The 24,868-nt window shown below is 37.6% G+C and overlaps 3 protein-coding genes across 5 annotated transcripts; 2 read left to right on the top strand and 1 right to left on the bottom strand.

The window, feature by feature from the left end:
• The first annotated feature begins 1,581 nt into the window (after positions 1-1,581).
• On the top strand, positions 1,582-5,531 carry LOC145767304 (scaffold protein ILK-like). Its single transcript, XM_082579098.1, has 2 exons — positions 1,582-1,948; positions 2,093-5,531. Exons 1-2 carry the CDS (start codon positions 1,582-1,584, stop codon positions 2,923-2,925), a joined length of 1,200 nt encoding a protein of 399 aa, XP_082435224.1. The 3' UTR covers positions 2,926-5,531.
• On the top strand, positions 4,869-9,873 carry LOC145767305 (proteasome subunit alpha type-4-like). The gene is made up of 6 exons (XM_082579099.1): positions 4,869-5,662; positions 6,004-6,196; positions 6,305-6,393; positions 6,858-6,988; positions 8,492-8,614; positions 9,241-9,873. The coding sequence occupies exons 1-6, from the start codon at positions 5,569-5,571 to the stop codon at positions 9,403-9,405; spliced, it is 795 nt and encodes a 264-aa protein (XP_082435225.1). The 5' UTR covers positions 4,869-5,568; the 3' UTR covers positions 9,406-9,873.
• Positions 9,518-23,388, bottom strand: LOC145767303 (E3 ubiquitin-protein ligase E3D-like). 3 transcript variants are annotated; one of them, XM_082579095.1, is made up of 11 exons: positions 23,276-23,388; positions 22,712-22,854; positions 18,923-19,085; positions 16,413-16,519; positions 15,347-15,483; positions 14,465-14,622; positions 13,174-13,297; positions 12,764-12,872; positions 12,131-12,374; positions 11,655-11,750; positions 9,518-11,330 (listed from the first exon to the last, which is right to left on the bottom strand). In XM_082579095.1, exons 1-11 carry the CDS (start codon positions 23,353-23,355, stop codon positions 11,165-11,167), a joined length of 1,527 nt encoding a protein of 508 aa, XP_082435221.1. In that variant the 5' UTR covers positions 23,356-23,388; the 3' UTR covers positions 9,518-11,164. The 3 variants fall into 3 exon arrangements, with proteins under 3 accessions (XP_082435221.1, XP_082435222.1, XP_082435223.1); XM_082579096.1 differs by having other exon boundaries at positions 13,174-13,282; XM_082579097.1 differs by lacking the exon at positions 23,276-23,388 and adding an exon at positions 23,065-23,201.
• Between the last annotated feature and the right edge of the window lie 1,480 nt (positions 23,389-24,868).

The raw sequence follows: 24,868 nt of genomic DNA, 5'->3' as shown, positions 1-24,868 counted from the left end.
AGTTCTTCCTGGCAGTCAGCACAAGGCTGAGTCCTCACTAGAATTAGCAGTGCTATGCTGATAATTCCCCATTTCTGTTGTCAAAACATAAATTCAAGTTCAACCAAACTCAAAAGATTCAAACTAAAACCTGCAGTACCACGTACCAGGCTCTACTTCCATATCAAATGCTCAGATAAACCATAAACTTTATTTAATATAGATATTATCCTAGGCACTACTATTCTTAAATTTAAAGTTACGTTACTTTATCACAGTATTCTTAAAATTCAAAAATTTGCACTCTATATTCTGCAATTCGAACAAAACAATTCTTTGGGATTTATGAGCTATTTCTGTGTCGATAGTTACGTTAACAGCGGTTTCTGTTGTTCTCTGGGTTATTAACCACCATATAAACATGAACCTCTGCATCAGGGACCAGGCTTATTACAGTAATCTAAATAAAAAACCATAAAGCCTGCAGAGGCATATTTTAAATTATTGTAAATTATGGCATATTTTAAATCCTGATTCAACCGCATCAACATCGCTCTGAGACCTGAGTTGTGATGTCATTAAATAGGCTACACACTATTGTTGAAAAGAAATTTGGATGAAAAGCGGAAAGGAGAGGGGAGTGAGATAAATAGTAATATTATTTTTAGTTCAGTATTGCTTGAGTACGCTAGTCTAGTGTAACAGAATTCATTCTGGTTGGTCAAGAGCAGCAAAACGCTTTGGTTATCCGGTCAGCTGCCCCCACGGAAAAAAACATGTTATGGAAACAGTGCAGTGCAAGTAAGCCTATATGCGATCAATAGGAAAAATAGCATCATTTTATAAAAAATATAATTCCAAAACAGATAGAAACCAAGTTCCACAACAGATGCCATACAAATGCCATCTCGTTATAACTTTCCGTTTATCATCTCACAGTGGTGATGTGGGGTTTCACAAAACAAATAAAATCTTGTTTTTTGAACAAGATGACTTGACAATTTTGAAAGAAAATGTGTTTGAATCGTTATTCATAAACATCGCGCTCCCCCTACCAGTGCAGCATGCACAGTCAAATAATGAGGTTGTTGATACACTCAATGATTGCATTGGTGTATCAAAGAGTTGCTACAGTATGTTAGACTTGAACTTTGTAAATACGATCTTTAAAAACCACAGGAATATTCCGATAATTTACGGAGCTGAATTATCCTCACTTCACACAGTACTCCGCTTTTTCCGTACTCAGCGATTTCGAGGATCAAATTGAATGCACCGTATTTGGAAATATCATTTTCATGGAAGATTTTGTGATAGACTGAAGTACTAAAGTATCTTCTGTGGACAATGAACGTGTGATGAAGGAGAATTAAAAATGAAATTTGATTTACTCAGAGTGATATATTTTTAATCATGATTTGATGTAAGATGTTTCACCCAAAATACAAAAATACTTGAAAAGGTCTACGTACATTTTGTCAACAGCTTATTGCTTCTCATGCATTCTGTCTTGTGGTGGACTGTAAAACTTAATTCAGTTATATTTTATAGATTGCTGTTTGACTGTTAATTATTCCTCACTGGTGAGAAGTAGGTGAAACAATGAATGATATTTTCACTCATTGCAAAGACGGAAATCTTGTTGCTGTAAAAGTTTGGCTTGATAATACTGAAAATGATTTGAATCAAGGTGATGACCATCTTTTCAGTCCTTTGCACTGGGCATGCCGAGAGGGCCACATGCATATTGTTGAATTACTTCTAAAGAGAGGAGCTCGTCTCAGTGCTGCAAATATGGGAGATGACACTCCTTTACACAACGCTGCTCAGATGGGTCATTTGGATATTCTCAAAAAGTTGATTCAGTTGAAGTGTGATATCAACGTTCTCAATGAACATGGAAATACTCCATTGCATTATGCTTGTTTTGGACAACATGCAGCTTGTTGTGAAGAGCTTATAGCTAACGGTGCATTGGTTAGTATTTCTAACAAATATGACCAAACCCCTTTGTCGAAAGCTAGGCCAACTTTGGCAAGAAACCTAAAAGAATTGGCTCAGTCATTAGGTCAAGATATGCAAAAAGTGCCTTATAAAGATAATGTTGTGATAGGCACAACCCGTACAAGAGCAAAGAATGGCACTCTTCATCATGAAAATGTAGATCTTCGTCAACTAAATTTGAAAGGAAAAATTGCATCTTCTCACTCAGGCGAAACATGGAGAGGTCGTTGGGGTCAACAAGAAATTGTGGCCAAGTTGCTAAAAATTCGTGATATCACATCTCGAAAACAACGTGAATTTCATGAAGAATATTTACGTCTTCGTATCTTTTCACACCCAAGTGTTCTTCCTGTTATGGGCATTGTCAACTCAGCAAAAACTTTGGCAACAGTGAGTCAGCATGTTACAATTGGCTCACTTTACAATGTTCTTCATGAGTCTACTGTCACTGTGGACCATGCTAGAGCTGTTCTTTTTGCAACTGATATTGCCAACGGAATGTCATTTCTTCATTCCCTTGAGCCTATCATACCCCGTTTGCACATTAACTCTCGTCATATTATGATTGACGATGGGATGCAGTGCAAAATCAATATGGCCGATGTCAAATTCTCTTTCCAAGAACCCGGAAAATTATATAACCCTGCTTGGATGGCTCCTGAAGCTTTACAGAGAAAGCATGAAGAAATTAATCGTAAATCTGCTGACATGTGGAGCTTTGCTATTCTCCTTTGGGAAATGGTCACACGGGAAGTTCCCTTTTCAGATAATTCTAACATGGAATGTGGCATGAGGATCGCTCTTGAAGGCATGCGTGTGTCCATACCACCTGGTATATCTCCTCACATTTGTAAGCTGATGAGGATCTGCATGAATGAAGATCCCACGAAGCGACCTAAGTTTGATATGATATTACCCATTCTCAAGAAAATGACAGTTTAAGATGTCAAGGTGATGCATGTCCAAGCATATACTCTGTTGATTGTATGACACACTCGAAATAATACTAAAACTATTGTCAATAGCGCAGTATCACTTACTCAGGATAGCAATGGTGGCAATCAAACTTTCCCGGTACTTTGCTGCTTAGCCTACTTATTTGTAGATATATATATCTCACAAAGCACAATTTTTCATTATGTGTGACATTTACATATGGCTTTTGACCTGAATATTTACATTTTTAAAGTGTTACAAGATATTTAAGAAATGCTATAGACTACTGAGTACTGAACAAGTATGTATTTTTAAAAAAAAGAAAGGAAAAAAGAAGTTTTGTTGATTATATAATATGTATCATACAATGTCAGTAATAATTATAATCCAACTTTATGGCTTTCTGCTGAAGCATCTATGCCTGATGTGTTTGCATGAACATTTATTTGGAGCATATACACCCATATTGATATTTGCAAAGATCAAATATGTTATTTTTTTGTTGTTTATGAAAGCCTACACATTTCAAGTATAGTTTGTGTACTGCTGTTCATCAGAATTATTTCCCCTCTGTGTTTTATTGTACAGTACCGGTATATCGTTTTTTCTTAACATCTGTTTGTTAATGTTAAGTTCTAAGTACCATAGGATTGGTGTTATGGGGGTTGGAAGTTTATGATTGATTGTTGCATTACCATTATCTTTACATCTGGATGCATTCTACAATCTACAAAGACAACTTTGTTATTGATATCATAGTTTATTTATATCGAGTCTGCTACTATTCGGCGACTTCGATTAGTCCGATTCAGCGAGTGCCCTATTCGGCGAGAGCCCTTTTCGGCGACTTCCCTATTCGGCAATTTTTTGAAATTTTTTTTTTAATTATTGGGTACCGTAGCCTAATTATCATTGCCACTTTTACATCGTTTTAACGTCGCTAGAAATAAGACCCTAACCTTAAAACGGCAATAATAATTAGGCTACGGTACCCGATAATTTTTAAAAAAATTTCAAAAAATCGCCGAATAGGGAACTCGCTGAATAGGGCACTCGCCGAAACGGGCCATTACGATTTATATCTATATGTCAACTTGTTCAAGCCAAAACTCTTGTAAAACAAAAAAATGAAGTATCTGTATAACCCAATGTGGTAAAACTTTTCCACCAGTGTCACTTCAGTTTAATACAGTATATATATAGGCACAGTTATATTCTAACAGTCTTTTTGAAGTTTACTGCTATTAAATTTTTGATTGCATTTATTTACAACCAATTGCATTTAGCATTACAAATTATTCAATTTTGACTCGTATCCTTATTGGTCATAAGGCAAAATGAAAAAAAAACACTCCAGTTGTTTGTCTTATTGTTGCAAACTTGCTTGTCTTATTGTAAACGTTTTCTGCTTCCCCGATAATAAGTCTTAAGATTTATGTGCTTTGTATATAGCCTGATGATCAATTAAACATGTTACTTAGATATTATATACTTGCATACGCATAATTTTTGCTTTCATATTTCAATGCTGTATTGCTGCAATTCTTGTTCATGCAAAAATTGTCCCACAGCGTATGTCGTCTGTTAATCTGTAATTTATAAAACTTGAATGCCTTGACAATTTCCTTTTATTGATTATTGCGGACCAAAACATTGACAACATTTTTATTTTAAGTGTATAACCTGGACAAAACTTTAAGGTTATTAAGGGTTTTTTGTTTTTTATATGTTTTTTTTTCTTGGTTGTCATTATCAATTTGTTTATAACATATCAATGCTATGGTAAACAAGAGTTTTTCACATGGCAATATCAGGTTTATTGTGTAAAAGTACTCTTGTTATTATTTTTTCCGTTTTAAAAGTGTTGTGTCCGTGATTTAAAATTTCCTCCGCCTCAGTGTGTAATGTACCTTTACATGTCTCTTGTGGGAGCACCTCTGAATCTTTAAATATTATTAATAAACTTTTTTTGCTTCATTTTTGTGTAACTGTCTGTTGGACAAATTTTTGTTCCAAATTTCTTAAAATCTCTTGTAAAACAATATTATTATGTCATATTTACATTGTTTTACTAGTACTTGATAAACATTAATGCTTTTCTAACACCACCTGTGTAAATTTATGTTTTATTTTTGCAGCACAGCCTGCAGTGTTGTTTTCACATCAGTAATGACACAAATTCACACATAAACGTTCACCATGCTGATATTTTTTTTGTTGTATGAGGAAAACAGGCACATGTGGGAGTAAATTCCTTTTTTTATTAAAGCAAGTGTGTGCTTTATTAAAGAAAAAGCAGACAACAATTATGAGTAATTGGTACTTTTGAACAGCGTAATGGCCCCTTCATTACATTTACCATTTTAAGGATCAAAGTTACTCATATGTATTGACTTCTTACGTTTGAAGCAATAATGATCATGAAATGTGTTTACTAACTTTACTCAACTTCTAAACTGCCTTGTTCATCCTTGTTTATTGTTATTAATGGTATCCAAATCATGCTTATATTTCTTACCACGTTATTCAAGATAATAGTATTCATTGTGCTCACCTTGTTAAATATTATCAGCACTAACATCTAATGCGCTACATATGTTACCGAATTTAAGGTTTATTTCAAATTAGTATAATTCAAAGCTTTCTGAAATGTCACGAAGATATGATTCTCGTACAACAATTTTCTCCCCAGAAGGGAGACTGTATCAAGTGGAGTATGCCATGGAAGCCATAGGCCATGCAGGTACAGTATGCAGAAAGAACTGATGGATTGCAAAGAACTGGGTTTAATTTCTTGCAACAATTTATTTATTTTTTATGCAAGATACCCAGGACCTGAGTATGGCATCTAGATTGGGCTTCTAACAAGATATATATAGTCACCAAAAATGACGTTGAACTGTATGGTTACAAAGACGTTTTATAAATGATGCTTTTCAAGAAACCTGTTTTAAGCACATGCCACATAGTGATATTGACAAGCTATTACCATTTGCAATTTGTGTATTTTTTCAAAGTAATTAGCTAACGATCAACATATCAAGTTTCTTGAAGATTTTCTTCAAATTTCTTTCATTTCCTTAGGAACTTGTCTTGGAATACTCGCTAGTGATGGAGTCGTTCTTGCTGCTGAGAAGAGAAACGTCCACAAGCTTCTGGATGACGTGTTCTTGTCCGACAAGATCTACACATTGGATGACAACATCGCCTGCAGTGTGGCCGGAATCACCTCTGATGCTAATGTGCTGGTGGCTGATTTAAGGAAAATGGCTCAAAGGTCGCTTGAATTTGTAGTTATGTCTATTGCGTGGTAACTTCGCTACTATACAAGTTACACCTATTTAAACTTATTTTTTCTATTTTACCACGTGTTTATTGCTTTTAGGTACAAGTTGAGCTACCAAGAGTGCATCCCGGTTGAACAACTGGTGACTCACCTGTGTGACATCAAGCAGGCTTACACTCAATACGGAGGTAGAGACGTCGTGTTTTGTTGTGTATTTTTCTGTTAAATGTATGTTCGTTAATCGGCTTGCTTACTGAATTGAACTTTGCTATGTGATAAAAGCAGCAAGCTTCAATGGTGAAATTATGAGTCCCTCGAAGTTATCGATGTGGAAAGTAGCTTTGAATAAGGAGCTGAAACCATTTCTTTTATAAGACTGAAAATCGATATACAATATTTCAAGTTTTTCTTTGTTAAAATGTCAAAGTGTTGAACATTTAGCTACTCCTGAACTAACTGCAGACATGACTAATGTTGTAATGTCTTTCAAAGAATTAACTCAGAGACTGTAAACAAACTCTACAACTTCCTGTCAACGGTCCAAAAGTCTTCATATATTTTTATGAATAGCAATTTTAAACAAATTCTGTTGCTATACTTCGCTATAAAACTACGTCTTGGAACATAAAATGGACGTGCATTTGTTTTGTAGGTCTTCGCCCGTTTGGCATATCAGTGCTGTACATGGGTTGGGATAGACATTATGGCTTTCAACTCTACATGTCTGATCCAAGCGGAAACTACGGGGGGTGGAAAGGGACCTGTATAGGAAACAACAGCCAAGTATGAAGTTTTTTTACATTGATTCTACGTTTGTAGAAGTTGAATCATTGTAAAAAGGGCTGATTTGCTGGTTTGGGTCATGCCACCAGTAACATGTATCTTAAGCAAGTAGACAGTTTTGAATAAGGCATCACTGCAGAAATGATTGTATTTTTCTCAATGGTTGCCACTCGCAATTCGTCATGTTGGGTGCCATTCCCAGACAGCAAATCGGCCATTCATTTTTTGACGTTGAATCAATGTAAAAAAACAACTGATTTGCTGTCTGGGTTGCTACCTCTGTTGCAGAGTGAAGTCGAACCCACATATCATAATTTCGAAAACCATGTATGGCGGTTTGCTATGCACACTAACTGCATTGGACAACGTTTTCATATTGCCATTTATAGGCTAAATCTATTGGATGGAATGGTGTTTGGTTGAATAATTTGCTCGTAAAATGGCAACACTGTTATCAACTGAGTGTTCTGACCACGACACGTTTACGTAAAACTATACACCAGTGGTTCCCAACCTTTTTTGTTGCGTTCCTCCCTTTGCCTATTTTGGAACTATTCATTCCTCCCCATATTACTAAAAACAAAAAAGGGAGTCTTAAATTTTAGAAACCTTAGAATTTTAACTAAAATGGTTTCTCTAGAATTCCCCCAGATTGTAATAGACACCATTATGTTAGGGTTCTAAGACTCTTTCCTCATTCCGATCGGAAGTAAAAACGGGATCAGGGACCGCACAGCCGGCGGTCTATAAAAATTACCAGATATGCCAGTTTTTGGTTTGGCTTATCAAAACTATCGTGTCGATCATCCTCATTCTGCGCAAGCGGAACCCAAGGTATGTGAAGGTTTTTTAGTGGCGTGTTGGCCAGTGGCGTAGCCAGAAATGTTTTTTTGGGGGGGCCAAATATTTGATGGATCGAAGAGAACAACAAAGTGTTTGATTAAAGACATCGCTACCTCATGTGCAGTGGCGTACCCTGGTCGGTTGAGCAAGGGAAGCAATAAAACTGGTGGGAGGTTAGAGCGTGCCGAAGGCACGCGTATTCTAGGGGGGCCCGGGGGCATGCTCCCCCGGAAAATTTTTGCAAAATTACACTAAAATAATGGATTATAGCGCTTTCTGGAAACACTTTTAGGGTAATATTTGTATGAAATTTATTAGCAAATAAACAGCTATTAACTTATTAAATGTAGCTCTTGCACACGAACGGCAAAAACTGAAATTCCTCCCCTGAACTCATGAAATTCCTCCCTAGGGAGGAATTCCTCCCCGGTTGGGAACCACTGCTATACACCTATTCGTCACTAACGCCACGTACACATTGTTGCATTATTTACGTAAATTTTCAGTCTTTTTGGAAATTGATGCTTTATTATCCCGATGTTACATCACGACGTGATTTACATATAAATTTACTTCATTTTTTCTTAAAACTGTCGTAGCAGTTGGCATGCTAAGGATGTTTCGAATTTTTTGTTTGTAGCAGTTGTCGCGTATTTTCAGGCTGCCATTTCTATGCTGAAGCAGGAATATAAAGAAAACGAAACAAAATTAAAGGACGCATTGAAACTCGCTATTAAAGTTTTGAGTAAAACTTTAGATACCAACAAGCTGACTTCAGAAAGGGTAAGTAACAACAGTGATTGTTTTAGAAACAGGGTACCTTCAGCCGTAACTTAATATAAGAGCCCTGGTTCGGCGTTCGAAAGGGCACCTGTTCGACACCGCTCAAGAACCTGTGTCTTTGGCAGGACACAGTAGCCTACCTGAAAGTGGAAACGAAGATTGGCATCCTTGCCTTCCCGTCTACTTAATTTAAATCTTCAGCCACCGGGCGTAAGCTTGGAAATGACAAAACAGAATGTTTTGTATTGGGGTGAACGTTTCCACTGCAAATTACCTCTAGATAGCTTAGTAGACAAACACTTGACATTGCGAAGGAAGAACAGCGAGATCAGGCAATGTTGGTTCAACTCTTGAGGTGTGCACATGAACAAAGCACATCAAGGACAGCTCTTCATTCAACGAGCCGAAACTTCACTCTTCTTCAAACCTGCCCTGCGTTGGTGGTGCAAGTCTCTAGTGGAAGAATGCCAACTTACCAGAGTAAAGTTTCAAAGAGGCTTTCTCAAATTGTGAATAATGACTTTCCCAAATATATACATTGATCTGTGTGTCGTAACTTCTATCTGAAGCATATTTTTGGGTCTATGTGGCCAATCAAGATCAAGCCATTTCTTTTTAACTTGCAGCTGGAGATGGCCACATTGACTCGTCAAGACGGAAAAACAGTGATAACTATCCTCAGCAGCGCTGTTATCACCAAGCTATGCACTGAATACGAGGAAGAGAAAGCGAAACTGGAGGCTGAAAAAAGGGAAAAGGAAAAAATGACGCCAGGAAGATCGAAAAAATAAACTCGCGTCATCAGTGCTTTTGAAGTTTTCTAGAATTTTTGCTGCTCGTGACAGGCAATCACAGCAAAGATTAATGTCATGTCTGCAGACGTTAATTTTTGTCTACACAATGACCTTAAAGTTCTTGTGCACAATAATGCATGGCTGAAAAGTCGTCATCACTAAAATAGATTGTCTAACGCATAGTTTTTGCGTTGATTTGAAGTTTAGGTAAATTAAGACTGTCACTCAACGAAAAAAAACTAGTAAATTTGATGGCACAACAATCTGGGTTATTGACATAAGTTGCGTGAGATTGGCGGCACTGTCTCAACCAGAAAAAAGTTTATTTTTGGCATCGATTCGACGTTGATGCAGTGTAAAAAACTGGTTTGGGCATGTTCTCGTTTGCAAGCCAATAAAGTTAATTGTTGATGTTCCTTTATGTGCTGGTCAGACACTTCTGTCCAATAAAAACACTGGATTTCTTTTGCGTATTCGTGTATTCATCAACCAACCAAACATCTGCATTGAGTACACTGCAGTCAACAAAAAGGTCAGCAGCAGCAAAACCAAGACCAGCAACGACCCAAGCAGCAAAATCCATCATTTTTATAATGATTCAACGTCTGTAGACATTGAACATATGTAACAATGACCGATTTTCTGTCTGGGAAACCGTGGCGATTCTATAGAACCAAGTCAAAACAAAATTGTCTTTTTATCGCTTCAATGTCTTGCGACGATGTAACAAGGGCAAGTTTTGCTGACTGGGAAAGGCAATATTACCATTAGGAAATTTCAGCCAGCAAAATCCAATAATGCATCTGCGTATTGATTAAATTGGTGATACATAAACCCACTTATGTTGCCTGTACAATTGTACATGATGTTATCTAGCAAAGCATGGCAAGATTCTTTATTGCATAGGCTACTACATTGATTCAAGCATGGACGACTGGCAAAATCCTTCTCACAATCGTCCAACCTGAATGAACTAATTTACAAGTCGTCCATAAATGAATCGATGTAGTATGCAATAAAGAATCTTGCCATGTTTTGCTGGATAACAATATGGAATTATGGATAGGCAACAATAATAGGTTCACGTACTATTTTTAATCGATACTCAGATGCATTTCCAAGTCCAAGGCAATCACAAGACACGAAATATGATTGAAGGGTGGAAGACAAAAGAGACCAGCAGTAGCACCGGGCAGAGAGATGCGGCGCTCAGCAAAAATTGTAACTAGAGTTGCTAGTGACACAAACGTAAAAACAACGTAGAAAAAGTACTTGAAAAACATATGAACAAAAAATACGCAGCTGTTTGACAAAATCGTGCAGTATAAGTTTGCTTGCTAACAAAGTGTGCTGCATATTGAAATCAGATGTGCTGATCATGTACAGAAGTAGAATCACGTCAAACATGAGTGCACTACGCTTGGGAATAAGAACTTAAAAGTCGCAGCAGGTTTTTTAGCAAGCATGTTTTAAAAACGAAATTTCAAAACCTTTAAATAAAACATTGGAGAAGCTTACAAGTGGCAATTACAGTGCTCACACGCTGAGATGTGATAAGGTGTATATCCAGTGCCATAAATTAAAAATACGGTCGCGATCACATACAAGGACACTTTGTAGTTTAATATCACAACACAAACCCTCTGGTTCTTTCTAATTAGATACTATGAGAAGTTGTGTTAAAATTTGGCTTAAAGGAAAAGCAACGTCCCAATAGGCAAAAGTCACGCGGTCGTTTCTTTCAGTCGAGTTTCTTTCAGTCGAGTCGCAAAAATCCAACCACAAAATCATCCACAACCCGATGAGCGACTGGCATTGTGAGAGTACTGGAAACCAGGACCAGAAGAATTTGGATACATATGTGTTTCGGATACGAGAGAGTAAGTGTCCTTTCATCGCGCAGCCACTTCAAGCTTAGTTTGCTGCAAAACACATATTGATCGTGTTTACGGTTGTTGGGGATATAGTTTAAGTGAAAGTGAAGATGCTATAACACTGCGGTTAGAAAGTCTCTGCAACCTGCATGGTATCTTCAATCGTCACGAAAGCCTGCAGATATTCACCATAAAACGTTAAGTGAAAAAACATGTAAACTTAGAACCACGTGTTTTTTTACACTCGCAAAAAACTATTGCTGTTTTCTTGTGCTTTAAAACCCCACAAAGCATGTTCTCTACTGGTTGTTAAATGCTATCAAAGTCTCCAAAACCAGCTCTAAATCTAATTAACTTATTATCCAAACTTACTTGAGAGACTTCTCTTCATAGGTGTTCGCGTACATAAGTTTCACAATTCTTTCACAGCCGCTCTCATCGGCATTACGAATGTCACTGCAGGTTCGTCTGAAATACAAACTCGAATCTAACTACATAGTGAACTTGTAACGCATTCCATGCTCAGAATGTCGGCTACTAATCTATCTGGTTTAAAGGGAAAGTCGATTTTATGACTAAGAAGTACACGCTAAAATACAAGCTTTTTGACGTTTCACACAGCAAGATGACGTGCTTCCTCAGAGATTTCTTTACGTTCTATCACACATTTTAAAATCGGAAGGTCCGACTTATTTCTTCTACGACTACACTAAAGCAGAAAAAAAACTATTTGTTTTTACAAACACATACATAATTACATATATTGCCCAGTCCCAAGTGGCAAGTACTATAAATAAATAATCAAACTTGAATATAAACGTGCAAGCTTTGCCCACATAATAGCGTACCCAATCGAAATGAGGTGGGTTGAAAACGAGAAGAGCTTTTCTATGACTTCAGCGACCTTGCTACCGTGCATGCGCGGAGGGCCATCTCTGCGTATGGATTCATTCTCACACGCGTCTCCATTCTCGCCCGGATCGCTCTGTTCCGTCGTGTTGGGTTTCTTTATGCCCTTGCAGTCGCCGCTACCACCTTGGTGATGAGTGCACTTGCCGCTGGACTTGGAATGCTTCGCGCTATCGTTGTCGTCTAAGAGGAATTGTAAACAAACAAGTATTTAAAATCCTGTTAGAATTTAGGTAAAACGGTTAATTAAGATGTAATTGGCCGTGCAGTAATATTGAGTCAAAGTACGAGCTTTTTCTGTTACTATTGCACCAGATCTGTCCAAATTACTGCACTCAAAGACCTAACCCAAGTCATGCTGCAATGACCCGAGCTTAACCTTTCTCAATGCTGAATCAAATTAAAAACAAAGTTCTTGATCAACGCCATTACCCCATTGATCACAACTAAGCTAAGATTTGGATCCTTCGCAGTGGCATTAACTGCACAGTTGTTTCATCTACGGGGAAAATCAAAGGGATTCCCCAACAGCATGTTTGTTAAGTATTCGGATGCAACGAGTGCCACCTTACCGCCATTCTTCATGGTTTTTGACAGAATTTCTTTGCTGGAGTCCGACACCTCATTGGTAGATTTTCCATTGTTGACAAACAATCTCGTGTTGGTGTTCAGTATCCGTAGCTGCAAAGCAAAAATAAATTACTTGATTGAGACTTGACCAATTATTTCACCTAAAAGCAAACGTCGATCGTTCGGAAAATACAAGCTAGACAAAGAGAATACTGCAACATCGTTTACAACGTTTCATCAACTGAACCGACCAACTTCCTCTTTTGCTAAAACAACGAAGGATTTTAAAATAGAAGAAGAAAAGCCATTTCAAAAAGTAAACGCCTAGGACCTAGGTTCGGAACCATAGCCGTATATCATAAAGCACCTGCTCTGCCCAAACGGAAATAAATTCATAAAAACTTCTACTTACAAGTAAATAAACATTCTTATCCGTATCTTGAACAACGAACAAGTGTGTGGCATGGCTGTTGACAGCATTGGATAGTTGCTGAGCAAGAAGTCTTTCAAGGAAGAACTCACTAAAAAAGATCGGCCTAAAAAGATATTCAAACTATCGGGTGATATTCGTGGCAATTCGACAGGAATTGAAATATTACAGCGGGCTTGAACTCTTTCGCTACGGAATTCTGCGCCATTGTTGACTGCAATAGTGTTGTTGGGTGTACTTTTGAAATCAGGATGATTTTAAGGGCCCAGGAACATGAAAAATTACTTTGTAGTCGTTGGATATAGTGCGTTTTTCTCAGAAGTTTTTTAATTTGGGGCCCGAAGATTTATTGGTACCCGGCCCAAATTATTTTCTTATCGGCCCTGGCCATATGAAATTAATTTCGCTCGCGAAGTCGCTTTTCACTGGTGTGACTTCTCTGGCTTGTATGTAGGCCACTGTTGTGGTCTTACGTAGCGAAAGAGTAAAACCACAATTTCGAGTTGATGAATTTCTCGCGCGTTTTAACAAAATCTCAACGTTCCAACAAGTTCCACGTATTCCAACAAAAAGATCTAACATCAAAAAATTGCTGCTCTTTTTCTAGCCTGAGTTTTTCAAATAATTCTTTTATGCGCCATAAACGGCATGTTTTGCTGGCAGGGAACTACAGAGTGTTGCCGATTTCAACGGATTTCTTATAAACTATTTTACAACGAAGCCGAAATTGAAAACGAGGTTGTTATTTTTATATTTTGTTAAGCGCGGTGGCCGTCTTGACCAAGTCACGTGGCACACCACAGATTAACAAACGAGGAATTTTTATTGGAACTCTTTTAAAACATCTAGCTTCACCACTTGCAGTTTAAAATCTGATGGTTAAATAAAAATTATTCAGCTAGCTAGCTAAGTTGCTCCTTTTCATGTAGATTCAACCACCTTGTGGGCTGCATAGCTGAGTGGTGAAAGCGCTGGAACGACAATCGAAAGGGCGCCTGTTCGACACCACTCAAGAGCATGCGGCTGTGTCTTTGGCAGGACACTTAAAGGCATGCCTGAAGGTGGACATGAAGAATTGAAGATTGGCTTCCTTGCCTTCCCGTCCACTTCATCTAAATCTTCAACCACTGGGTGTAAGCCTGGATACGACAAACCACCTTTAACCAACGTAAAAAAGAGATCATTTTGCTACCAGATGTTGTTAAATGACGCAGTAAACGCCATTTTGCCTGCTTCAGTTGAAAGAATAGATCTTAAGATAAGCCTATCTCACCTAACGATAGTTTCAGAGAGATGTTTTCTTAAAGACAAGACTTCAATATTGTTTTTGTTTAACTTGAACGCGTCTATCGTCTTGTTGTCTTCAGTAAGCAACTCCCCAACTATAGCCCTGCATCTAGCACATTTCACGCCCTGGGGGTTTAACGGTCCCTGCACAAACAAAAACAGGTGCATTAAACTTGCTTCGAAGGTAAATGTCAGTTTGCAGAAACAGTTCAAGCATAGTAGATTTTCAGGTACTTTTTATGGAAAAAGCTAAAGTGCAATTACAAAGCAGGGCTGATAAAATACTATTATTGTACCCTGAGCACATGGCATACTAGATATAATATAACTAAGTACCATTGATTGATTGATTGATTGATTGAATCTTTATCCTCGGACTGGGAAAGCTTCTTGCAGAGCTTAATCCTGGCAGTTTCGCATACTTGTAGAGGCTTTGAATCACTGACGCAGGCCCGGTCACCGGGATTGACAGAGTGAAGTTTCCGATTGTTGAAGTCTTGTTGCCGGGAAATTATTCCATCCATTAGATGCCGCTGAATGGAGAGCAGTCTTTAACGTGCGTTGCTCAAGCGCACACTCCGAAAGTCGAACCAGCGCTGCTATTGATGGTGAAGTTTCTTCGTTGCAGAAGTGACGCGCTAACCAATTGAGCTATCGGGCCATGTTGCCGTACGTGGTAATACCATGCATCTCTGGTTTAATCCAAACAAACCAGGACGTATATCAATCTTTACTGACTTTAGGTCTTAACAGAGGTTTATAGATGAAAAAAAAACCAGATTGTTTCCATGAAGGGGTACACGATCAGTATCCTGAATAGTTGGTTAGTTTATTACGGAAAGTGACCCCTTCGCCACTCAGTTGGTACCTTATCCGAAGCTTTCCGTTTCACTTTTCGAAGCAAAATGTTTTTCTTTTCAACTGCTTTGAAATGGACCAAAATGTTGAAGTCGTCCACCAAGCAATCTCCCTCCCTTGGCTTGAAGGGCATTTGAGCGGCATAAGCTGAAACACATTCACGATCATTTGCAAACTGGAACCTCAGTTGTCGACCAACCCCATTATTGCGGTCACTCATAAACATTTGTATATGATAATACCGTACATTGCATTCTGTTTCGGTAACACGACAACACCCGCTTCCAGACCACGACCACTCAACGAGAGGACAATTCTGTTTTTCTTTACATTTAAGAATGCGTATCCAATTGTTACGAATATGATGCCAACGAAGCAAGATTCTATTGCGCGACCACCTCGCTTGCGAGACCGCTTGGATGCGGTCCTATGGATGGATTTTCACAAGACTAATGAAGTCAATGATTAAAGCTTAATAAATTAACCAAACGTGAGCGGCATCACTTACGAACTGATGATTATAAAGTAAACTTACAGACTCGCTTATATCCGTCCAAAACTGATTTTAAAAAATTGGAAATCTTTCTTTTAAAAAAGTGAGTACCGGTAATACAAATTAAGTATAAAGTACTTGCAAGAATGTTTATGTTCTTGTAGTGACTTTGAATACTGATGTAGGTTCAGTTTAAGCATGGTTGTTAAATGTTATTGTTTGTGAATTATTCCATTCACACGTGCTAGTGTGCAGGGAACTGTACTTGAAACTCGTTGCTCAAGGTGAGCGTTGCTGCACCAGCATTGTTTGGTTTTGCTTCAGCTTCATTGGAATAGCAGCATGTTTATCGACTGAGTTACAGGGCTTAACATCACGCACATACCACTTCAATCCCACGCTCTTTATAATTCAAATGAAGCACAATAAAGCTTTTGCAGTTTTTGCTTGCACTCTCTACAACCGAAGGAGCACAATCTGTATAATCTTGAGCAGCTGTTTGTCTTTTCATAGGTACGGCAGTGTAGTGTTCCGATTATTACATCAAAATGGCCAGACAAAAGACTGAAGTTGCATAATAAACCTGGTGTAGTCGTGGTTCCGTCCCCATGCGAGCTTCCACAACAGGACCAGTTATTGAACAGATCCCGCCAGGTTTGGGATGGCAATGGCAAAATTCGACTGAATTTCCTAAACACACACAAAACATGATTGTAAATGTAATACCTTAACCAATGCAGGACGGTGATGACTTCAAATTATTAATTCACACATTTCATAAAGTTCCTTTATTCATTTTTAGCAGACTTTCGCGATCTGCGAGTGTGGCGACAAACTGCAGACCACAGCATCTGCAACCGCGTCATCTATTTTGCACTAAACAGAGCACATCTTTCAGGTGCCTTCCAAAAGACGCACACTGTGGTTTCAGGGTATTTAGGTGCGGCGTCCACCGTCCAGTCATTTAGGTGATTTCCAGAAAAGCCTATTTCATTAGGTGCTTGATGGTAATACTGCAGACAGTGGCATATGCAGGGTTTTCTCACAGGGGGCATTCAAAATGCTTTTCGAATCGAAAACAAATTAAAAAAAAAACGAATTAAAAAAAACGCCCATTTGCTAATTATAACCAAGTTATATTGTATTATAATTTGTATAAGATTAAACTAACGTAATTGGCTTATTCAACCCAGTGAACCACGCGTATTGGGGGTACGTTTAGAGGCGCACGCAGGACTTTGTTAGTGGGGAGGAGCATTTGATGTAATTTTACAAAATCGTTGTGAGTGTAAAATGATTATGAGTGTAATTTGACACACCGAATAGCACCTAAATAAGTGCTTCCCAACCGGTGGGTCGCGAAGCATTTCTAAACGTTAATGAATGTTACAATTTTCTAAGAAATACCGACAATCCGACATTACTATGCATCTCACAAGCCGCAGTTTGGTCTTGAACAGTACTGCGCCTTCGCCATCGCTAACTCTTATCTTCATTTCCCTTGTTGAATTTCTATTTTCATGAATTGTGCACCCTGTTTTCTATTAGATCGGGAAATTATTCCATTACTATTACGTCACAACTATGCAGCAATGTAACAAATACAGTATGTAGCCTAACAATTAGATGTGTTGTTTTGTGTCGCATTAACTATTTCAGTACATATGCCAGTAGTAAAGATGCCATAATAAAGATGTCATATATATCTCATTGTGGGTCGCACAATAAAACTTACATTAAAAGTGGGTCGCGAACTGAAAAAGGTTGGGAAGCACTGACCTAAATGACCAAGGACCGCACCTAAATATCCTGAAGCCACAATATGCGCACTCATTTGGTAGGCACCTAACTGTCTGCATCTAAAAACGTGGACCCTGCAGTAAATGGTGTGCGTGGTCTGCGCAACTGCGCAAACTGGATGAACAATCAATTCAGTGGCTAGTATTCTAGACCGAGTCGCCGCCGCTGCTCTATGGTGGTGAAAGGTAGAGCCCCTTTGACTCTTGGAGTGGTGAAGAAGAGTAAACTTGGCCTCAGTTTACTCAGAACAACCTTAGCCCCAGAACCTCAACCTCAGAACAACCAAGGGTCAGAACAACCTTGGCCTGAAAGGTCGCACTGCTATTTCCACTCTCATTCTTTCAGGTTGAAAACGTTTGGCAATACAGTAGAATTCGCCTATAACGGCACCTCTAGGGGATTTGCAAAAACTGACGTTATAGCCGAATTGACGTTATAGACGAACTACCGCAAACTATTCCACAACTGTTTTTTGATTAAAGAAAGAGGTGTATAATCCAATCAGGGTTACTGTGCACCACCAAACTGACAAAAGGCACGCAGAAAATACAGTACTAAACAAAGAAATTGTTTAAAAAAAATAACCTACAGCGAAAGGTACAGGAAATTTACGCAATACAGCTCGTCACATACAGTAGTAGAAAAGTTCATTGTTTATTAGCAAAAAAGGCATTGATCTTGAGCTGTTTCGGTTTTGACACGGATTTGACACAGCTGTAGAGCTGCTTTCTACACGTGATAGTTTTTCACGCGGGAAAAAAAAGTTAATTAGTTTATACAGTACTGCACGTACATTGTACAACTGTTGCTTTGAGTTGTTTAAAGGTCAGCTGTAGAGCTGCTTTTTACACGTGATAGTTTTTCACGCGGGGAAAAAAGTTAATTCAGTTAAAGTCCCTGCTGCGAACGACGTAGCAAAATAAAGGGAAGACGTTTTGCAAGCAGCAGCGCTAACTGGATTAAAAGACTGACCGTTCGTGGTGAAGGTGATGGCTTAAAGTGACGTTATAAACGAACAAAAGACGTCTGGGGACCAATAAAGGGTGCTGTTACATGCGAATTGACGTTATAGGCGATGCTGTTGTAGCCGAACTACAATGTATGTAAAAGATAGGAATTCTGCCGGGACCGAGCGAAATGTGACGTAATAGGCGAATTGACGTTATAAACGAAGCCGTTATAGGCGAATTCTACTGTATTAAGGAGGTAAGTAACAAAGATAGCTCAACAGCAAATGATTTATGGTTATGGCATGACAATTGTTTAAAAAAATTCCACTCAATTTTTACTCACACGTTGTCAACAAAAAGAGTGAGACCGCATGTCTTACACCCACACTGACAAGCCCCGCGTTCCATCCTCCCCAGTTCATTGCCCACCCGCTTCACGGTTGTGCTTAAAAAGCCTGTTGATGGTTCTTGGTTTTCTTCTTTCATTTGCAAGCGAATTCCAACGCCTGTAATGCCAAGCGTCCATTGTTAGAGTGAACTTACATCATGCAGTTACTGGTGAACTATCATCTGAAGTAATATGAAGTAGCATTGTAAGCATGGCCATATGTTGTCTCATAGAGGTATTGGGTCATTCCATGTCAACTCAACAGGTTTTTGGAAAAGTGCAAGCTCGACCCTCTTAGATTTTCTTGAAATTCACACTAAAGTTTCATATTGATGTATAATGAACACAAACAAAATTTCAGCTTATTATCTCAAGACGTTTAGAAATTACAGCCCTTCAAAGTCACCAAGGTCCCTCACAATGCGTTCGCATGTAAATTTTCCTCCATGTTTGGGTCTTCACAACTTTTCATGTAAAGCATTTACAAATCTGAAATTTGGTATTCTGATTAAGAAGCAGCCCTAGTTTTCATATCCACCATCGAAATTGCTAATTTCAAATTAGTTTTAGATACAGAACCTTTCAAAAATTGAAATTTTTTACATTTGAAAAAATTACATCAATTTTTGATGTCCGCTATCTCCCAAACCAATAGTCCCAGAACTACCATTTTGCATATTATTATTCTATACTAGTTGGTAATTAACCCCCATGAGACTTACACTAAAAAAATGTGAAATTATTGAAGTTTGGAGGGTGCAAAGATGAAGCGCGAGCAAAAAAGCGCAAAATGCGCCATCTTGTGGTTAATATTTGACCCTGTGGACAGTCATTCAGGAAGTTGAAACTTTCAGAAAAAAATCTTCTTTGCCTAAGCTATAAACAGTTCAAGTTTCAAATATGTAACCCAACTCCTTCAATAGTAAATGCAGCTGTGAAATCATGAGTTTGACCATCACATGCAAAAGTCTTGGGGGTGTGAGGTAGTGTGGCTTACTTGGCAAACATGAAAATGTTTTGAATTTTGCTGAGGACACCCTTTTAAATTGTGAAGTTGTCAGAAAAAATAACTCCTTCAAAACATTTTTGAATTTGAAATTGATTTAGGGGTGGCCCTCTCCCCCTGAAGTTCTGCGCCCTCCCCCAAAATACCAAATCTTCATATCTCAAAAACTGCTGGAGCTAGAGATACAGTTTTTGTGTCAAAAGATGCAGAAAACATGATTTCCTATCTGCTTTCTGAACAATGATTGTGCCTATCTTGAGTAGAAAAGCAGTTATTTCAAAAAACTTGTTTCGGGTATTCCAGCACAAAGCAGCGCTGAACAAGTATTTTGGTCCAAGTTATTCAATGCACAAAGTTCATAAACTAACTTGTATAGCTGGTTAGTTTCAAGGTAAAAATGAAACTAAACAAACAAGCAAGCAAACAAAGAAAAAAAAACAAATGAATCAGCAATAGGTAGTAGCAGCATCACATCAGAAGATGCTCTCACAACTCACGAATGAGTACTGGGTTCCATTCCGGGATATTTTGTGTATAATAAGTCCTCTACAGTTGCAAGGGCATGGTGGCAGACAGTACAGATTAAACACAATGGACTATGATCGAATTATGATTATTTTGCCATCACACTGCAAATGAATTGTAATGACTTGCCACAATCTTTTGTGTCCGTTACTTTGCTTCCAGTGTTTAAGTCTTATGTAAGATGTTCTGACTTGCAAATCTCAGTGTTAACTTTTTTTTTTATTCCTGGCCGGGGATGTCCTGTGACAAATATATCCTGTACACTTATGGAGTTATATTATTTTGCTGTGCAATATTCTTTGCCTCATACTGTTGAATGTGCTTTGCTAACTACAGTATTATACCATACTTGCTTTGTTGTGTTAGTGCTGCTTTATTTTACTGTTACCAACTCAATGTGCTATAGAGCAAGGCATTTAAAGATAATTATGCTGAAACACGGAAAAGCCATCTACCCGTTGTGATGGTTATGCATGCTATGATCTTAAAAAGTCAACAGTAAATAGCAGAGATTCACAAAAACATGAAACAATACAACTCTCCTGTTTTGACTTAGTTATAGCTGCGAGTTGTGACCTATTACTGATTCATTTGACTTTTTTTTCTTTGTTTGCTTGCTTGTTTGTTTAGTTTCATTTTTATCTTGAAACTAACCAGTTATATACAAGTTAGTTTATGAACTTTGTGCATTGAATAACTTGGACCAAAATACTTGTTCAGCGCTGCTTTGTGCTGGAATACCCGAAACAAGTTTTTTGAAATAACTGCTTTTCTACTCAAGATAGGCACAATCATTGTTCAGAAAGCAGATAGGAAATCATGTTTTCTGCATCTTTTGACACAAAAACTGTATCTCTAGCTCCAGCAGTTTTTGAGATATGAAGATTTGGTATTTTGGGGGAGGGCGCAGAACTTCAGGGGGAGAGGGCCACCCCTAAATCAATTTCAAATTCAAAAATGTTTTGAAGGAGTTATTTTTTCTGACAACTTCACAATTTAAAAGGGTGTCCTCAGCAAAATTCAAAACATTTTCATGTTTGCCAAGTAAGCCACACTACCTCACACCCCCAAGACTTTTGCATGTGATGGTCAAACTCATGATTTCACAGCTGCATTTACTATTGAAGGAGTTGGGTTACATATTTGAAACTTGAACTGTTTATAGCTTAGGCAAAGAAGATTTTTTTCTGAAAGTTTCAACTTCCTGAATGACTGTCCACAGGGTCAAATATTAACCACAAGATGGCGCATTTTGCGCTTTTTTGCTCGCGCTTCATCTTTGCACCCTCCAAACTTCAATAATTTCACATTTTTTTAGTGTAAGTCTCATGGGGGTTAATTACCAACTAGTATAGAATAATAATATGCAAAATGGTAGTTCTGGGACTATTGGTTTGGGAGATAGCGGACATCAAAAATTGATGTAATTTTTTCAAATGTAAAAAATTTCAATTTTTGAAAGGTTCTGTATCTAAAACTAATTTGAAATTAGCAATTTCGATGGTAGATATGAAAACTAGGGCTGCTTCTTAATCAGAATACCAAATTTCAGATTTGTAAATGCTTTACATGAAAAGTTGTGAAGACCCAAACATGGAGGAAAATTTACATGCGAACGCATTTTGAGGGACCTTGGTGACTTTGAAGGGCTGTAATTTCTAAACGTCTTGAGATAATGAGCTGAAATATTTTTTTGTGTTTATTATAATATACATCAATATGAAACTTTAGTGTGAATTTCAAGAAAATCTAAGAGGGTCGAGCTTGCACACCCTGTTGAGTTGACATGGAATGACCCTATTGTACAAATACTTATAAGCTCATGCTTCCCATTTTAACTTAAAACTTTCAACTCATACTCAGACAAGATATATGCACAGTTACACACATACCGTACTTTTTGCAACACAAGTAGTTTTTCTATGGCCTATCAGTAAACAAGGCCAAATAACACCATGGTATCATGATTACTAAAAGAACAAAATATGAAAAAAAATCACATATATATGCATTAGTCTTTGTTAAGTATTTTGAAGCAAAAAGTGCAATTAAGTTACACACACCTCCTTGTGAAACATGTTGCAAAATTAAACTTACATTTATTGCATGCATGATGCATCATGTGAGTTTAAGACTTTTCCAAGATGCTTGTTTTTGTAGATATGCCATATTGGTTAATAAATTTTATACTGTAAATAAGAACATAATTGAACCTTCGTTTAGATGTTTTTGTATAGAAGTGTAACTGGATGGTTCCACTGATACCACTAGAGGATACACATCACGCGTTCCATCACATTTCTTGGTGATAATTTTTTTCGGTTGTATTTCAAGCTGTTTTGGGTGATCGGAACCACTGAAAGTAGAATTGGCAAGTTAAGCCTTGTTTAGGTTAAAAAAATATTTCTACCTCACAATTATAAAATAAAAGTTATCACTTTGGCAAACATATACTGTAGACTATATTTCAAATATGAACAAAAATATTCAACTGTTGGTAATTTTAGTTGTCTGCTTATTATTAATTATTTCTGGACAATACTTTTTTATTTTAAAGTGCATGCACCTTGTCAAAGTTTCAGAAGAAATTACAGTGGTTTCAAACAAAATTTAGGGAATGTGTACAACTGTACAGATACAAAAACGAGCAAAAGCAAACCACTACAAATCAAGCATCATAAAGATAATGGAGTCGATTTAAAGATCTAGGTAACAGAAGAAGAATGTAATAAAGTGATTTCCACATAAATGATCAAGTACTAATGATATTTAAATACCGTAAAACTACATCAACCGATCGTATCTGATCATGAACTTCCATGAAATATGAACTCCCATCTTCATCTTCAGTCATCATTAGGCTTCTATGCTTATGGCATATATCTAGTAAATTTCTAATGCACATAACAGCATTATTTAAAGGATTTCAAGTGAGAGCTTTGCTCTTTCATGCAAAAATATGTATATAAGAGGAAAAACAAAAAACGTAGGTGACGAAAAATCTATACGCTCCTAATATCCTTGGATTATTCAATAGGCAGATGGTAAGCAGTGTAGCAGTAATGTTATTGCAATGCTCTATGGCACATATACAATTGCAGAGATGTACAGGAACCGGATCTTGCTGTTTTTCACCGGATTTGGATCTTGTTTTTTTAAAAGAAACAGGAGTCCGTCCAGATAGCTCAGTTGATTAACGCTTGACTTCTGAAACAAAAAAGCTTCAAGATCAAGCGGCGCTGGTTCGACTCTCGGGGTGTGCTTGAGCATGGCACATACTGACTGCTCTCCATTCAGCAGCACCTAATGGATGGAATAATTCCCCAGCAACAAGACCTAGACAATTGGAAATTTCACTCTGTCAATCTCGGTGACAGGCCTGTGTCAGTGGTTCAAAGCCTCTAGTCTACAAGTACCGTATGTGAAACTGCCAGGATTAAGCAAGAAGCTTTTCCAGTCCGAGGATAAAGATTCAAAACCAACCAACCGATTAGAATAGGATTTGAATGATACAGTTATATGAATTTTTTTTGTAATTTTGTAAAGAAAGATACAAAATTTTAATAAGCTCCTGACAACATTTATAAACCAGGAGAAAATTTTGAACCATTGTGTTTCTGGTAACACTGAAATTTGGTAAGATCAAAGTTGATTGATGTTGTAAGATTTTTCAGGGCTGTCAGATTGGAATAAATGATTCCAGATTTGGAATCAAAACGAACTGTCTAGTAGGGAAAAAATGTGTGAAATCTGGAATAATTTTAGAAGAAAATTGGGATTGTTTAGACCAGGGCTTCCCAAACTTTTTTTCTCGCGACCCCTTTTAATCTCCTAGAATGTTTCACGGCCCCTTACGATTAAAACAACAAACAGTGCGAAATATACATTTGTGATATTTATTGAAAAGCTTAAATCTAACGAAAACCAAAAACAATTTACAGTTCTCAGTCCAGTTTGTTTTTATTTATTTTTCACCATAACAACGAAGCCTACCGGAAACAAAACAAAAAAGCGAACACATTTATTGAGTGTGAACAAAGCAAGTCCAGTCGTGGCTCAGCGTTTCTTAATGCAGGTCTCAAGACGGTTTCAATGTTGCTTAGTCTGGAACGGCAAAGTGAGAACATTTCAGATAATCATTTTGAAATTTTGGTTTCCAGATGTTCAATTTTTTGATGAACGCATCAATTTTAGATTTCAATGCAAAGTATTGATGTTTTCTCCTCGGAGGGACAAGTTAGATTCGTTTAGTTTTTCAAGCAAGTCTGACATGGGACATAACTTCAAAAGCTAAATGTTATTGCGAAAATGGTGGACCAAGACTGAATTTTATTCTGTTGGAAAAATCACGATTTCGGTTTTCAACGTTA

The sequence above is a fragment of the Aplidium turbinatum genome, chromosome 3 (genome assembly GCF_918807975.1).
Source record: "Aplidium turbinatum chromosome 3, kaAplTurb1.1, whole genome shotgun sequence".
In the NCBI taxonomy this organism is placed as follows: Eukaryota; Metazoa; Chordata; class Ascidiacea; order Aplousobranchia; family Polyclinidae; genus Aplidium; species Aplidium turbinatum.
The sequence above is the reverse complement of the archived record's forward strand: the minus strand, read 5'-3'. Positions and strand labels throughout refer to the sequence as shown.